This window comes from Melozone crissalis, unplaced genomic scaffold (genome assembly GCF_028551555.1).
Source record: "Melozone crissalis strain CALT ecotype California unplaced genomic scaffold, PUWL_Pcris_2 ptg000029l_1, whole genome shotgun sequence".
Lineage (NCBI taxonomy): Eukaryota > Metazoa > Chordata > Aves > Passeriformes > Passerellidae > Melozone > Melozone crissalis.
The window spans coordinates 22,575,825-22,591,081 of NW_026535807.1; the positions used below are offsets into that span (position 1 = coordinate 22,575,825).

Consider the following 15,257-nt stretch of genomic DNA (forward strand, 5'->3'; position numbering starts at 1 on the left):
CTTTATAACCAGAGCAATAAGTTGAAAACATGAGAGAATTAATTCTTCTGGAGAAAGACACTGAGTTAAAACCCATGAAGCCTAAGATCTCAGGTTGAGAAAAAATAGAAACTAGTTGACATAAAATACTCCCGTCCCTTAGCCCCAAGACTTATGCAGGACTTAACAAAAGACTTAAAAAAAAAAAGTTAGCATTGTTTTGAAAGATAAGAAGTAAAAACCAATATATTGGTGTAGTATCACCTTGGGATCTTTCATGAACGTACACAGACACTTGAATAAATTGAGCTGGAACATAGAAAGCTATAGAAATGGCTCACTGCACTTATTTTTGATTTTTTCCAATATTATTTTCCTTCAAGTCCTACCTTCAAACACTTAATTCATACAAAGTGAAAAAGTATGTTCTAAAACATTAACAGAATCAGCTTCAGATATAGGCAAACAGGGAATACAGTTGCCTAAAAAAAATAGTATTTTTGTAGCTGTGCCCATGATATGATGGAGTAGTTTTCCACACTTCTAATTCAAAACCACTGCTAGCTGCTGACAGAGGCAGCCTGTCACTTCAGCTGGCATATGGGACCTGCTGCCTGATCTCACCTATCCTGCAGCCCAAGAAAGCTTCAGCCTCAGGCCTACAAACTCAGATTCCCTCTGAGCTCTTCACTCCTGGCCAGACACAGGCATGTCAGTGATGAATAAATATGGTCTCAGCCCTTGAGAGTGTGCAGCAGGGTTCCACTGAATAACCACACAGGTACCAACAGGCACACACAGCACACTGAGATAAGGGAAATGTTTGCAGCTGGAGGATGTGCCAAGAACTGAATCTGGCATGTTTTGAATACAAACACTGAATCACCTGCAACTGTTAAGACTAATAAACTTAAATTACAATTCCCTCACACGTTAGGTAAAGATTAGACTATATAAAATTGTCTGTTTGTTTTTAGCCTGAAAAAGAGCACAACTTCACAGCACACCAAGAAATCAAAATTGCTGGAACCAGACACTACAGTACACCAATACAAATTACAAGTGGCTATAGCCCATGTTCCATGCCTGAGTAAGTGTTGTCTCTCTATCTTTGCACAAACCCAGGGCCACAGGGAAAGCTAAGGGCTGACATGAATTCACATTTTTATGTCTCCTTAAAAGGTGACTGGAATGTGGCAGTATCTGGAAAGAAAAATCGCCTCCAGTTGCAGTGACACTGGAAGCAGACCAGAAATCTGCTGCTCAGCACACTTTGAGAAGGAACCAGAATCCCTCACAGACACTGTGCTGCCTCTGGAGTGGGCAGTTTTTCTATTAAGCTAGTCTTAAAGGTTGGGAAATACAGACAAAGAGTTGTGTCTGTGTTTCTAGAACTGCTTCCCTGTCTAAGGAGAAGGCATGATTCCAACTCTGTTCCACAAAGTTAAAGGAGAAGTTAACCGGCATGTTTGATCACTTGTGACCGCTTGTACCACAAATCTTCTCTGTCATATCCCAACAAGAAGCATCAGTGAATCCCCACATCTCCAGAAAAGTAACCCACATTTCCTCATTGATTTTACCACCAAATATTATCCCCATATTTGTTACTATGTCCTAAAGAAATTACATGAGACACTTGCAGCTGAGGTCACATGGAATAAGTTGAGATTCAGGTGTGGACTCTCGGATAGCCTTCCCTCCTGACAGGGGAGGTCAGTTGATTAGCTTAGGACTAGACAAGATTAGACCCCAGTGCTTCAAAGGAAGGTGCAAGAAAGCTCAGGAGTAATAACTGCTGACTGTTTTATCCATCCATCTGTGGTTTACAGTCTCTGTATTTTACCAGACTGAATTTAAGCAATAGTTTGAGGTCTCAAAACAATAATTTCTGCACCAGTACCACAAAGACTTCAGCTGAACTACAGATTTTGTAAGTATTAAACTCCTTAAGTAACTTCTCAGCAATTACTTCCTCTTAAAAATATGTGGTTTCAATAGCAAAACAATAAAAGGTTGAAGCGATTATGTTTAAGCAAGCTACATAAGTGTAAAAGCCACCGCTTCATGAGAAAAAACTCAAGACTATAAACTTTCCTATCCCTCTCCTTGTGCATTTCAGTGTTTTGTTATAATCCCACACCTTCAGAAATTAAGGAGGAAAAACAGATAAAAAGGGAAATGATGCCACAAATATTTTGCAGCCAGAAAATCTGCATTGGGAATGAAGCAGCAAAGTACATCCAAGGGTCTCTGTGCTTGGCCTAAACAGGTTTCTCTGCTTTTTAAGGCAGCAATTAGGGAACTGATGTGCAGTACCCACAGGACCAGCATGACCAAACATGCAGCCATGTGTCTGTCAAATCACCTTTCAGCTCAGGAATCTTCCCTTTTTTTGGCTACATAGTACCAGAAAATGTAACAAATCCAAGCTGCAGTGAACCCTGTGCATCTTCGCTCACCTCCTTCAGTTCCTGCGCAACAGAATTAAGGCGTTCATTTTCAGACTGTGTGTTGGCAAGGACATTTCTTATCTGTTTCAATTCTGTCTGCAACTCCATAACCTTCTTCATGTAGTATTCTTCTTTGGTAGCTGATTCTTGAATCAAGGTTTCCTCTCTGCTCTCTCCATCTGCTGCTACTTTCTTGTGGTTGGTATGGGCCTGTCCAAAAGCCTAGGAAAGTCAGAAAACACATTTTTTATCAATAAACCTATAATTCTGCATAAGTAAATTCAATGTTAAGTAGCTGAAAACATTTACCCTCATATAGTTCTTCAAGGCAAAGGAATGTAACCTCTTCCTACATCCTCCAACTCAGATTTACAAATCCTAATAAGTTGCCAACACTGCGTTCTTGAAAGTAAACCACAGCACCTAAACAGTGTTTTTTGATGCAGAATGCTTAAATAGAACCTCATATAAACCCTTGTGGGAGGGAACAACAATGTAGTGACTCTGCTGTTGAAACACGACTGGCTTTCAGCCAGATGACTGCATGACCAGACACTACTGCACATGCATATTCTCTATAGTGGGGTTAGATTCACTTCTGCAAAACCAGAATCACTGAGAACACATTTGGCATTAGCAGTCTGTTCCCTTTCCCAGGCTGGGAGCTCCAGCAGCTGCTCCTGGCTGGTAGATTACAGCCCCCTCCCTTTGGCTTGAAGACGTTGGCAGGGCTGCTCCAGATCCAGGCTAAGCCAGTAGGGTCACACTGGCTGAAGTAGGTCAGCGGACAATCCCCCAGCCAGCTCGAGACATCAATCCCCAGCAGTGTGCCAGCAAAGGTAGTCAGAGGCAGGTCAGAAGTCCAACCCACTTGGCACAGCCTGCCTCTGGCTAGTCCTGACATTGGCATTATTTTGTCTCCTCACATTTCTTTTGGGGGGGGGGTCTTCATTTTGCTTGAAACCCTTGCAGGTGATGGTCCCTGTGGTAGTGTTCTCCACACGTGCCCCCAGCCCACACAGACACCCCAGCTGCTGCGGTGCGGAACAGCCTGCGGCTGTCACTGGCACGTGTTGGAGAGCAGAGCTGGCCACTTCCAGTAGTTCTATTTGTAACACACAGCCCAGCAGATGGGCCATATTCAACAACATTAAAAATGTGATCTTTTAAGTGTTGCACACGCTTGCACCACAATTCAACCCAAGGCACACGCTTGCACCACAATTCAACCCAAGGAGCTTTCAGGTGCCACAGTATCTTTTCAGGATGCCAAAACATGGCAGATTTTCCCAGTCAACATTAATATCAGGTCAAGTCAAGGACAGAGAAGCATCTCATGAAACTCCTTATCTAGTGATGCATTTTCAATTGATGCCAGCTCTTCAGAAAAATACTGTCAGAGAAGAAAAAAAATCTGCTTTGAAGAGAAACAGATTTCAGTGTTTTATTACTTCTGTATATTGCAGCAGGCACATTAATAGCACAGAAACTACTGATTATACCAGGGCTGAAACAGCTGATCAAGTATGCTAACTCTGCCTATGATTAAAGGCACACAGATATTGCTCCTATCAGACTAAATTTTATTTCAAATAAGCAAGTCAGAGATACAGGAGACAAATATCCATTGGAGAAATTCTAGCCAGATTCGTCAAGATAACCTACCGGAAACTAAAAAGTGCCATATTTCAGACAAAAAGCACCATCTGGTGCTGTCAAGTCCTTGTCAAATGAATTTCAACAAAGCAGCTTAAAAGCCTAATACCCAAGATCTCCATAAATGTTAAAGGGATAACAAAAAGCACACTAGCTCCTCAAATACACTATTTTTTTTGTAATAAACTAAGATCCACCTTTAGAGATCAGTATGGATGACAAATCTCTGGCACAGAGAAAGAGACAATGGGTATCTCTTTGCCCAGTGAAGTAGCACCATTTGCTCAGCTGCAGGATGCCAAAACAGCAAATGGAAGTTCAGGATGCTTAAAGCCACAGCTGATCACCCAGACCTCAGAGTCCAGGCATGATTCCATCAAGGAGCTCAGTAATGTCACTAAAGGAGGGATTCTTAAGAATAATTGTGGAGACTCTGGAGGGCATTCCCTGGTTTAGGGACACACAAGAAGCCTCCCTCAAAATGCTGTTAAGACCCCATTGTCTCCTTCCCTTGTTCCTATGTGCCTGAGCCACTCCTATTCCCTGATGGGCCCTTATCTTTGTACTGCCCCAAGACCAGGGTCACCCTCAGGGTCCCTTGGGAGAGAGAAACGTGGACCCTCCATGAGCGCGTGCCTGGGACCTGAAAATGTTACCAGGCAGCTGAAGAAAACATCTGTGGATACCATGCAAAGGCCCTTTTTGCTTCCTTACCCTGGACTTTATTAGCAACAATAATGGCTGCAACAAATAATGACTAATTTGCTTGTGAAAGTTCCAAGGCAGATGCTAGGCCATGGGTTTCTTTGATATCTGGAAAGAAAATGTCATCATTTTGCCCAAGTCACAACTGTCAGGGAGTATTTAAACACAGAAACTGCCATAGAGGACGAGACTTTTAAAAAATCCAATATCCTGTCTTCTACAGAGGCTAAGGCCAGATGCTTCAGAGAAAGGTGCAAGAAACCACATAAGCTCTTCAACCTGGGGATTACCTTAAACTTTAATGGAGAATGCCTAATTTAGGAAAGCTACTAACTTTCAGTTACCCATGTAAAACACCTCCTTATTTTCCAAAGGTTTATGCATTTTTTGGCCTCAGTAAAATCCTACAACAATGAATTCTATATATAAAATCTTACTCTTACATGACAGCTTTTCATCAGTTTACAAGTTTCTCACATTTCCATAAAAGAACACATATTTTTGCTCAGGCTTGAAGGTGTGGTGTTAATCCCATGGTCAGCTGTCAATCACTCACTATTTTTTGAGACATAAATCACAAGTCTCTAGTCTCTGGTGATGGCAAGGTGAAGTTCAATAAGTTATCACTACTTTTATGTGTGAGAGGTTTTTCCATTCACTACAGCAGACTCCCTTTACAGAAACTGCCTTTTATTATGGCATGTCCTAACAGGTTGACCCAACCAAATGGAACTGCTCACACACAGTAACTGCAGAAACAAGCTCATGGTCACTCCTACCAAAGGATGCTGCTCCTTGTGGGCTCCAGTTATTTCTGCACAGTAAGGCTGTTATTTGCTCTTGGCCAGCATGCTTGTGAAGTGTCAGCAGAAACCCTGCCGTTAGCTTGAGTATTGCTGCCTGGAGTACAGAACTGTGTGTAAACAGCCTCTGACATAGGCAGAACACGAGAAACCTCCTTCAGAGTCACAGCCATCAGGACAGACAGCCTGGAACAATGCAAACTGCGTGCATTTATAAGACAACACTTGAAAAGCACTTCCATTCCAACCAAGCTTTGTTATCTCTCTTATATGTATTTAGAAACAACCTCAGACATCACTGTTACAAGCCATTTTCATAACTCCTATGGAGAACAGGAAATTACCTTTTAACAGGACTGTGCAAAATTACAGGGCAAAGCAATTACCTGCCATAGCTACAGCCTAGACTTGTCTTAAATCAAGCTAGGAAAACTGACTTTTTACTGCTATACACGAAACCCCTAAACCTTCACACATGCTGGAGTCCAGCATGTGCCCATTTACTTTTGCTTTAACATTATCTAAAGCACAGGAACAGAAGTCAGTTACCTTCCTCTTCCTCCTCTTAAAAAACCCCTACTTCCATCTACTAGGGAAGAAAACTGTTCACAGTTATACTGGAATGATACACTTTGGAGTATCTCTTTACAAGATAAAAGCTTCTGATGCGAGGGCTGCAAAACATCATGTTCTGCTCAACAGCTGCCTCTAGGAATTACGAGACATTAATGTTAAGGGATTATCAAAATTCTTATCTTCCAGATTCCCAAGACCAGGGCAAAAGCAAAATCAAAGAGTTAATGAACCAAAATGCTGTCTTACTATTTGCCCAGCTGTGCTTGTCAGTGCACTGGAAAGCACTTTTCTGAACAAGGGTACAATCTACTCACAACTATCTCTTCAGAGAGCTGCACGGGACACACATCAAAAGCCCTCCTTGGGTTTAACACTATCTGAAACCAACATAAATGAACCTCTATCCCCAACACACAACGTCAAATTCTGTCATACACAACTCCAAATTTTGTATAGCCACTCACCTCTGGACCAGGCAAACATGGAACATTTCCCAGTGGGGACTCGCAGTTATGTGGTGCAAGTGCATTGAACGATTCAGATGATAATTTTTGGTCCTCACTCATAACCTGCTGCCAAAGCTGCAGATCAGCTCAAACCCTGTCAGGTTTCCTTTGGTCAAGCTGCCATCCCCTACCAGCTACGCCAGTCTGTGAGGTCCTTCTCCTCTTCCTTCAAATACACTAAGACAGCATTGCCCAAAGGCCAATTACAACATCCCTGACACATACAGAAAATTTACCATAATTTGCTGGTGAAGGTTTACCAAAATTAGTATTGAAAATGCTATTAAATGCACTTTCATGTTTAGAGAATTACTTACATCAGCAGACTTAAGGCATGTAGAAAATACATGCTATCATATTCTTAAATAGCCCAGAAAATATCATTGCTAAATTAAGGAGATTACTACAAATTTCAGATGATAACATCTTAAATCTCAAGAATTTAAAGCTCTCCACAACAATTATGAATGGAAAAAAGAATCTGGACAGCAAATGGATGAGGCATACTCATCCAGAAACTGCAATGCTATATAAAATGGTCAAACCCAGTTCACTTCAAATGAAGCCCTGGATCAAGCTACATTTAGACTGAGTTTAAAGTACTGATTTCCAAAAGACAGACTTAAGAAAAGGTGACGCTTCCTCTAGGTTTGATGATAATACAGATTCATCTGTTTATGTTGCAGGAGGAACAAGATCCCAATCATGCAGATGCAGATAAGCTTTCTGCATGAAACCCAGTACACTGAAGGAAGCTTTCATATAAAACTCCAAGCTTTGAGAAGAAAGTTTTCTCAGTTCTGTGAAGTTTAGCATACTGCTAACATATTAAATTCTTAAAAACATTGTTAAAATTTTAAACATGATCTTTTGAAAGAAGTTCTTTATCACAGTGCAGCTGTTCATGGAACACATGAAAGGCGAAGAATCTCTGAAACACACTTCTTAGAGAATTCCAAATACTTCTCTCAGAACAGCTGCTGTGATATGGGAGATGCACAGATTGATCTCAGCCATGCTCAAAACAAGACTCTCAGGCCTTCAGGAAAATCAGAACTGTTCTGCCTTATTTGCCTCTATAATCTGTCACACCAGACCTCTACTTAGCCCAAAAGTCATCCAAAGTATGCTGGTTATGCTTCCATATTTTCTGGGATCCTGAACTAGACTGCTAAAAACAAGAGTAATACAAAATACTGGGATGCCACTATCAAATAAAACCTCCCAAAGAGATGCTGGAAAGGGCTTTTTCTGAACAAGCCCTGTATGATCTCAAACCCTCTACTAACCTCTGCAAGGAGGCAATGTTCCTCATGGCCTGCCAAGAGCTGATCAGAATCCGGATGCTGCACAGGGACTCTAGGGGGCTCTGGAGGCTGCCCTGCACTGTTTCTAGAGCACTACCTTCACCTGTACCTGTCTTTTTACACACATCAAAACACAGCAACTAGGAAAGGGCAGAAAGAGAGTCTCATGGATACTTAAAGCTGACATACTAACAAGGAAAGTCACAACCCACTGGCCTTGAGATGACACAGATGAACAGAGGAAGTGACATCCCACTCATACTCAGTCAAAATCATAGGGAGGTTCCTGTGCCATGCACAAATACACCCAAACAAACAGAAAACAACACAAATATTTCAGTGAAGGAGTTTCATAAAATAAGTTGCTTAAAAATTCATTTATCATCTAAATCTGAACTTGTATTCTCCATTTAAAGTAGTAAGGAGGGAGCAGAGAGAGACAATTGCTTATACACAAGATGAAAAAATAATAAAGAGGGAGAAAAACCTTAAAAGAGCACAGAACTCCACAATACAAATCAACTTCTGGACATCACTGATCCCCATGCTCATTTCTTCTCCAATGAAGACTCCTTTGCCTGTGCACCTCATTTCTTCCCATTTTCCAAGCTGTGCATCCAGCCACACATGATGCTGAAAATGTCAACCAGCAAGGGCAGTCCTCAGCAAATGACACACTAGCCTTTTCTCAGCAGTGAAACACTGCTATATGATGCTAACCATCCTCAACAGATGAAGCAGCATGAGGCATTAACCCTTTCCTTCACTCACACAGTGATGTTTAATTGATGCTTCAGCCCTTCTTGCTATCACAGTCACATTAACATGGCTGCTGCACCACCATAAGCAGACTAGAACATGCATAAGTTCCTCAAATAAGCACATTAGGAAGAAGAGGAATTAGTTTTAAACTCATTGACAAGAAAAGCTGACATAAACACGAGAGAAAGGCAATAAAGGAGAGCTTGTCTGAAAAGAGTCCCTTGCCTTTCTCAATCAAATTTGAAAAGCAGAGTGATGCCCATGTGCATGCATGCACCAGAAGAGCAGTACCATGTACATCCACCACCAGAGGAAACACACACAGCAGTGCCTATTCACCTTTGTGGTGAGGTTTGAGAGCACTCTAGTAGATGTGTTTCTGTTTCTTTTGTACTGAAGATCAAGAAGGATTTGCAGAAACTGCCCCTTTTAGAAAGCTATGATTAGCTACTTTTGCAGTGAAAGAATGGTTTACCCATAAAAATTAAACAGAACCCAAGCCCCCAATAAAAAAGGTGCCAATAATCAAGATGTCCTTTTTTTAAAAAAATAAGGATAAAAGTCATGAGACTAAACATTAAACAGGACATTTTCCTTCAGTTGCTCTCTACCACTACTCAAGAGAGATTCAAGTCTTTCTTCAGGAGGCTTTCTATCAATTAACAGATATTAGCACTCATCCTTCCCCTCCTAGCAGCAGGCAACAAACTGTGATCAAGGTACACATGCTCTCTCCCTTTGGTGTAAGGCAATAAAGCCAGCCCTGCCAGGAGTCATTTCTGTCCGCTCTGAATTCCAAGCAGAGGTCCTGGAAAGCCTGGAGTTAAAAGCCAAGGACATTAGTCACAAAGTATTTAATCCACCACTGTCATTCATCACAGCCAGGAAAGACTGTGGGCTTCACTGCTCTTGAAGATGTGAATGCTACTTTTGTTTCAAAGTTTGTGCTATAAATTAGCTAAATACATATCCTCCCAAAAGGTGGTCTCTGTCACTTATAAACACATGTGACTACTGACATCAAAAGTACATTTCCTGACATGATGGAGCATTTCCTCATCCCCAGTGTCCTGCTCTGGGGACAACCGGCGGGATGGTGTCCCCATGGCCACCTCAGAACCTGCTGCTGCCTTCATCATTAATCAACTTCCCAGGAAAGCCACACAATCAGCAGACCCCTGCACAGCCCACCAGCAAGTCCAGCTGTTGCCAGCAACTTCAATGGGCACTCAGCCAAAGCCCGGGGTTTCAGTTTTGGTTGTTTTCCTTGTTTGGTTTGTTTGTTTGGGTTTTTTTTAAGAAAAATTCCTATAACTGTAACAGGGAAGTAGAATTAAAAAGGACCCAATTGCATTCTACTGAGTTTAAACCAGAGAGGAATGGAAGTTTTGGTGAGCATTCATTTCCGCTTTCTTAAAAATAAAGAAAAGGTGCATGAGAGGGGTGCATGAGGTGGAATGACACACAAGTCAACAGAAAAAAGTACTCCTTTCAGGATAATTTTAGATCTGATGGGCTAAGAAAGAACATAAAACAAGCTATCCTGAGGCATCGTTCCCTGCTGTGCATCATAACAGATCAATGAACTACTGCAAGGAACATCTACACAGCTCCAGACCAAACCTCAAAGAAAAGAAATATGGAAATGTGTAGGAGAAGGAGTTGATGCTGCTGAATATCAGCACTATTTAGGAGCTAGACAGCAGAGGAGAATAGAGATTTCTACTTACAAGTCCAAAGGCTCCCTTTACCTGCCCACTGTGATATCAAAACATAGGTGAGACTCACTCTTCCCAGACGTCACACTGCAGGAAATTTGATCAACAATTGCTCATTTTTAAACCCTTCTGCTAAATTTGATGGAATTATTAATTTGTACAGGCCAGTTCACAACGTTGGCTGATCCTGTTAAGCAGGTCATTGGGTCATCTTCCCCTGCATATGAAAGGAGAAGTGACTGCAAATGGACTCTTTACAGTAGTGTCTTGTTAAGACTGTGTCTCCACTGCAGGCACTTGAGCTAAGCACCTGTCAGGACACGCATTACAAATAATTGTGCAGAAACTTGATGTGGGTATTATCTACAATGAAATATTTTTTAGGAACTGAAAATCAGGTGCAGTGATCTGTAAGTATTACACTAGATCTCTAGCAGCTGATCTCAAAGAATAATTTCAATAAAGCCATAATTAGTCCTGAGAAGATATGTTATGAACCTTCAGAAGGTGTAACAGAGGGTGCCTCGCATAGCCTTTATTGTAAAAATTCCTAGAAGAAAATCTTTCATCTAGTGTTAATAATCAAATGATACCCATTGCTGTTCAGTAAGTGCCTGATCAATAAATCACTGGAAAGTGAGCAAATGCATCATGGAGTACCTCTGCTGACACCCTTCTGCCTTCCTTCTCATCTTCACCTTTGATAAGAACAATAGAACAATACTTTTTTTACTCTTGACAAATAAAGGGAACAATGCAACCTTGGAGAAATAGATATGGCTAACAAAGCAGAAGCCATGCAAAACAATGATATTACACTTCCTCAAAAGTGAGGGTTGAAAAACAGTCGCCTAAAAAGGACATCACAAATTGAAGACCACAAAAGAAGACCCAAAGAACACATTAGGACCTCCAATAAGAAGGGCAACTATGTAAAAGAAAGTATCACATACGCATCAAGTAAACAGGCACAGCTAATGAATATATAATCAGAGTTTACCATTAATCCTCTGTTTACCAGGGCACTCAATCAGAGCAGGAATTCTCCAAGTGACCATGGCTGCAAAAAAGAACACCTGCTTTCTAATACTCAAAACCGTGTTAGACAGTTTCCATCTGGCTAATTCTGGTACCACCTTAACCTATCCTGTGGCAGTGTGGGGCTTGGAGGCTGGATGGACTTAAAACACAACATTTCCACTAAAAGGTCCTGCAACAGCATGAAAGAAAAATCAAATGAGATCTCAGTCCTCTAAACATGTATGTGTCTGTCTTTAAAGTTAGGAAGAGTTATACCTACCTAAGACAACTCATAAACTTACTAAAACCAACTTATACTTAACAGAGCCAGTATATGCATTCTGTCCTTCACATTAGACCAAAACGGAAATAGTTTAACTGCCCCCCACATGACTTGCATGAAAAACCTTTCTTTTTCTATCTGAACACAACATTTTGCCTGCAGTCTGTTAGGCATATGCACTGGAATGTGTGCAGCCTTGCAAGTAGCAGGTGTGACCGAGTTCCTCTTGGCAACTTGGATCTCTGGACCAGCACCACTACCTCCTTCATCCACAGCCCAGCCCACACACAGCCCGTGGCCAGCCACCACTTGGGTGCCAGTACAGCCACACAGATCTCAGCTCCTCATCTGCTCCTCACCATCGCAAAAGCTCTCACACTTCCACGAGTTTGGGAGTAGGCTCTTTCTCCCACACACAAATATCCCCAGGGTCCAAACACTACCATAAACTACACAGCAGGTGTAGATTCACAAACAACAGCTCGAAGGAGATTTGGTACCTTCAGGGAAGTTGTGAGGCTTTTCAAAACATTACATCACTTCCCACCACCTCAGCCCACTCCATACTGACATACACCAAGCATCTTCCAAATCATCATGCAACAGTGAAGATTTGTGCACGCTCCAGGAAAGATTCCAGTCCCTGATCTGGCTTTCATTTTGTTAAAACAATGGTCTACACTTTCTTTGGAGAAAGCCCAGTTAACACAAAATAATTCTAGACTGCCTTCCATAAAATGTTGTAGTGTGAGCTGGAGAAGGATTATGCCTTCCAGAGTGTCCCGGCAGCACAACCCTAGAGCAGAACTCAGTTCCCCTTAGGTACCTGTTAAGTAATACACTGTAAGGAAACAAAGTGACATTGTAGAAATTTGAAGAATCAGGCTACCCATCTACAGCTGTAAAAGCTTGCTGAACGTGCCTCAACATGATTAACTCCAGAATTCAAAAAAGCTGCTGCAAGATTATGAACTACTTTTCTATAAAAGGAATATAAAAATAAAGCACAAGATATAACATTGTTGCTCCCACACAAGAAAGATTACTTATTACATATGAGCACAATCCACTTATGCAACCGATGTTGAAGTGTAGGCTTCTACAAGGTCAACCAAGAGTTTAAGCTGGCACCAAAGGAACTGCTCCCTGGCTCAGCAGACAGTCCCAAGAAATCAAGTTTAACCTCTCTCTCACCTCCTCTGCCCCAACCCAGCACTTGAAATTAGAAAACCAAGAAGACAATTGTTTTAACTGGGAGCAAGATTAAGAGGTTCAGGATGAGAAGACACTCCTTCCACTCACTCTTTAATTATCGGTAACCAAAGGAGCACACACACACAGAGGTGATAGTAAACATTTTCCATCCTCTTCACTGGCTTTGCTTCCCAACCAAGGATGTTTTATCTGTATGGATAACAGTAAGCATGAAATCCTCCAGTGACATTCAACTAAATGTTTTCCTTTTTTTTTTTTTTAATACAATAGCTAATAGCATACAGCTCTCATTGCAAGAGGACTCCTCCTAAGAACAATGCTTGCCTGCTGTGCAGGCACACCCACTCTAGAAATAACACAAGGAAGTAAGTTGCATCCTGCAAAACATATGTAATGTACAGCTTATTACACTGCTGCTTATTTACCAGCATAGTGGCTTCCCCTGGTTCTGACAATAACAGAAGCTTCCAGGAACAAACTGGAGGAGTCAGAAATATGGCTGCATAAACACAGCCCAGTACATATAAATACCTATTAGTTGTTGGTACCAGAATGAACCAGGGCATGAGGCACTTTGCGGGGAAAAATATTTTACAATCTCTGACTAATTATTTAAAATACCTAAGCAGATTTTCAATTACTGAAGTATTAAAGGAGACTAATACTAAGTGTGGAATTACTTCCTGCATATGTCAAAGTTACCAGTGCTCACGTGAGCTCTGTTGTTCATGTACTTTCATGCAGAGAGCTTTATAAAAACCAAAACTACCCGTCAGGCTTTCTGGTTTTAGTTGTCTTCAATCATTCTCACAGAGGTGTGCACACGTACACGTGCACAGCTGCACAAGGCATTTCATCCAATGTACCATTGGTAGCTAGTTCTGTGTGGCAAAACCAGACATTTTCTTGTTATCTAATTGCCCTTTAATTATGACCTCATTATACCTGAATAACAAATTTATTTCTCCCCTAGAACCTAAGCGAAGGTCCAGACAGTTTAACCCAAATACAACTGCATAATCTATTGTGTCCTACTAGCACAGTATTTTCAACAAACTCCAGAGGAGTCTCTCGATTCCTTCTGACATGTTCTGCTTGTAACCTACATCCAGGAAGAGTAGACATATTTGAGCCTCTATTTTAAGGTTTAGGTTAAAAAGCAAGAAGGGAGAGGGACAAAACCTGGCCTTCTTCTCGCAATGCAATTTCTACAAACACCCTGTAGAGGACAACTGCCAGCTGCAACAGCCACATGGCCAAGTCATTGGCGCGCGCCAGTTAATCGGGAGCACAGAGCTCAATCGATACTTGCTGTGGCTGGCGAGGCACTGCCAAGTGCTCTCCGATGTCTGCCTGACAGTAGTGTCAGTGTCAGAAACAATTCAAGGACGGGGTTTTACCATCGCTTAAAAAAGGGAGGACAAGTGCATTTCCATCTGTTCAACTCTATGAGACACTTTCTGGAGTAAAGGAAGGATTAGGAAAGAGAGACACAAAATACAGGAGGAAGTGAAGCCCTGGTGCATGACTTAAACACTGGCAAACAGGAAACAGAGGCCTCCCTTAGGGCCTCATCCCTGCAGGGGTCCCAGCAGCACTGCACAGGAAGGGAGAAAGCCCCTCAGCACATGACAGCACCAGCACGCTGGCAGCTGTTTTTACAGGGCCCTGTAAAGATTATAGCAGTCACTGCTCATTTTGGAGCAGAATACCTGTCAAAAACAGAGCAATAAGGGGCACTGTCTTTGCTGGCAAGAGCAGGAGTTTTGGCAAAAACAGACAGCCCAACAGAGAGATCTGCACACTGTCACACACATGCTGAAGATGTTATGGATCCTGCTCCTTTGTTCAAGCCCGTTCTAGCAGCATCCAGCACATCTAAAGAGACTACAGGTTATCCTGGGATGTGTCACTGCTCTGTGGCCATCTGAGAGGTCCTACATCACCATGACACTACCAGTTGCAAAGCAAGTGCCTCTTCTCTCCAAACATTCAAATACCCTTCATTATTTAAGTTTAGCTTTGTTTTCTACCTTATGAGCAAATCCACAGTCTCCAAAGTTTAGGCCTGATGGTACCACGGGAAGTCAATGAGTCTCACTGCTTGCAGGACAGAGCTGCCAATTACAATGGGAAACCTTACCTCAGCAAGGCCCAATGTCCAAAATCAAGATAAACTTGGGAATTTGCTAAATTGGATGTAATCTGAGAAACCCACTGATAGCTTGTGAACACAGTCTGTTCCTGACTTCAGAAATCTTTCACAGAAACTGT

General features: G+C 41.9%; 1 protein-coding gene across 2 annotated transcripts in view; it reads right to left on the reverse strand.

The window, feature by feature from the left end:
- Nucleotides 1-15,257, reverse strand: part of BICD2 (BICD cargo adaptor 2) — a 50,558-nt gene that overhangs the window by 18,480 nt on the left and 16,821 nt on the right. For both annotated transcript variants that reach the window (XM_054281186.1, XM_054281185.1), the window contains exon 2: nt 2,442-2,654. In XM_054281186.1, the coding sequence (XP_054137161.1) occupies nt 2,442-2,654 (213 nt within the window). The remainder of the gene's footprint in view (nt 1-2,441; nt 2,655-15,257) is intronic.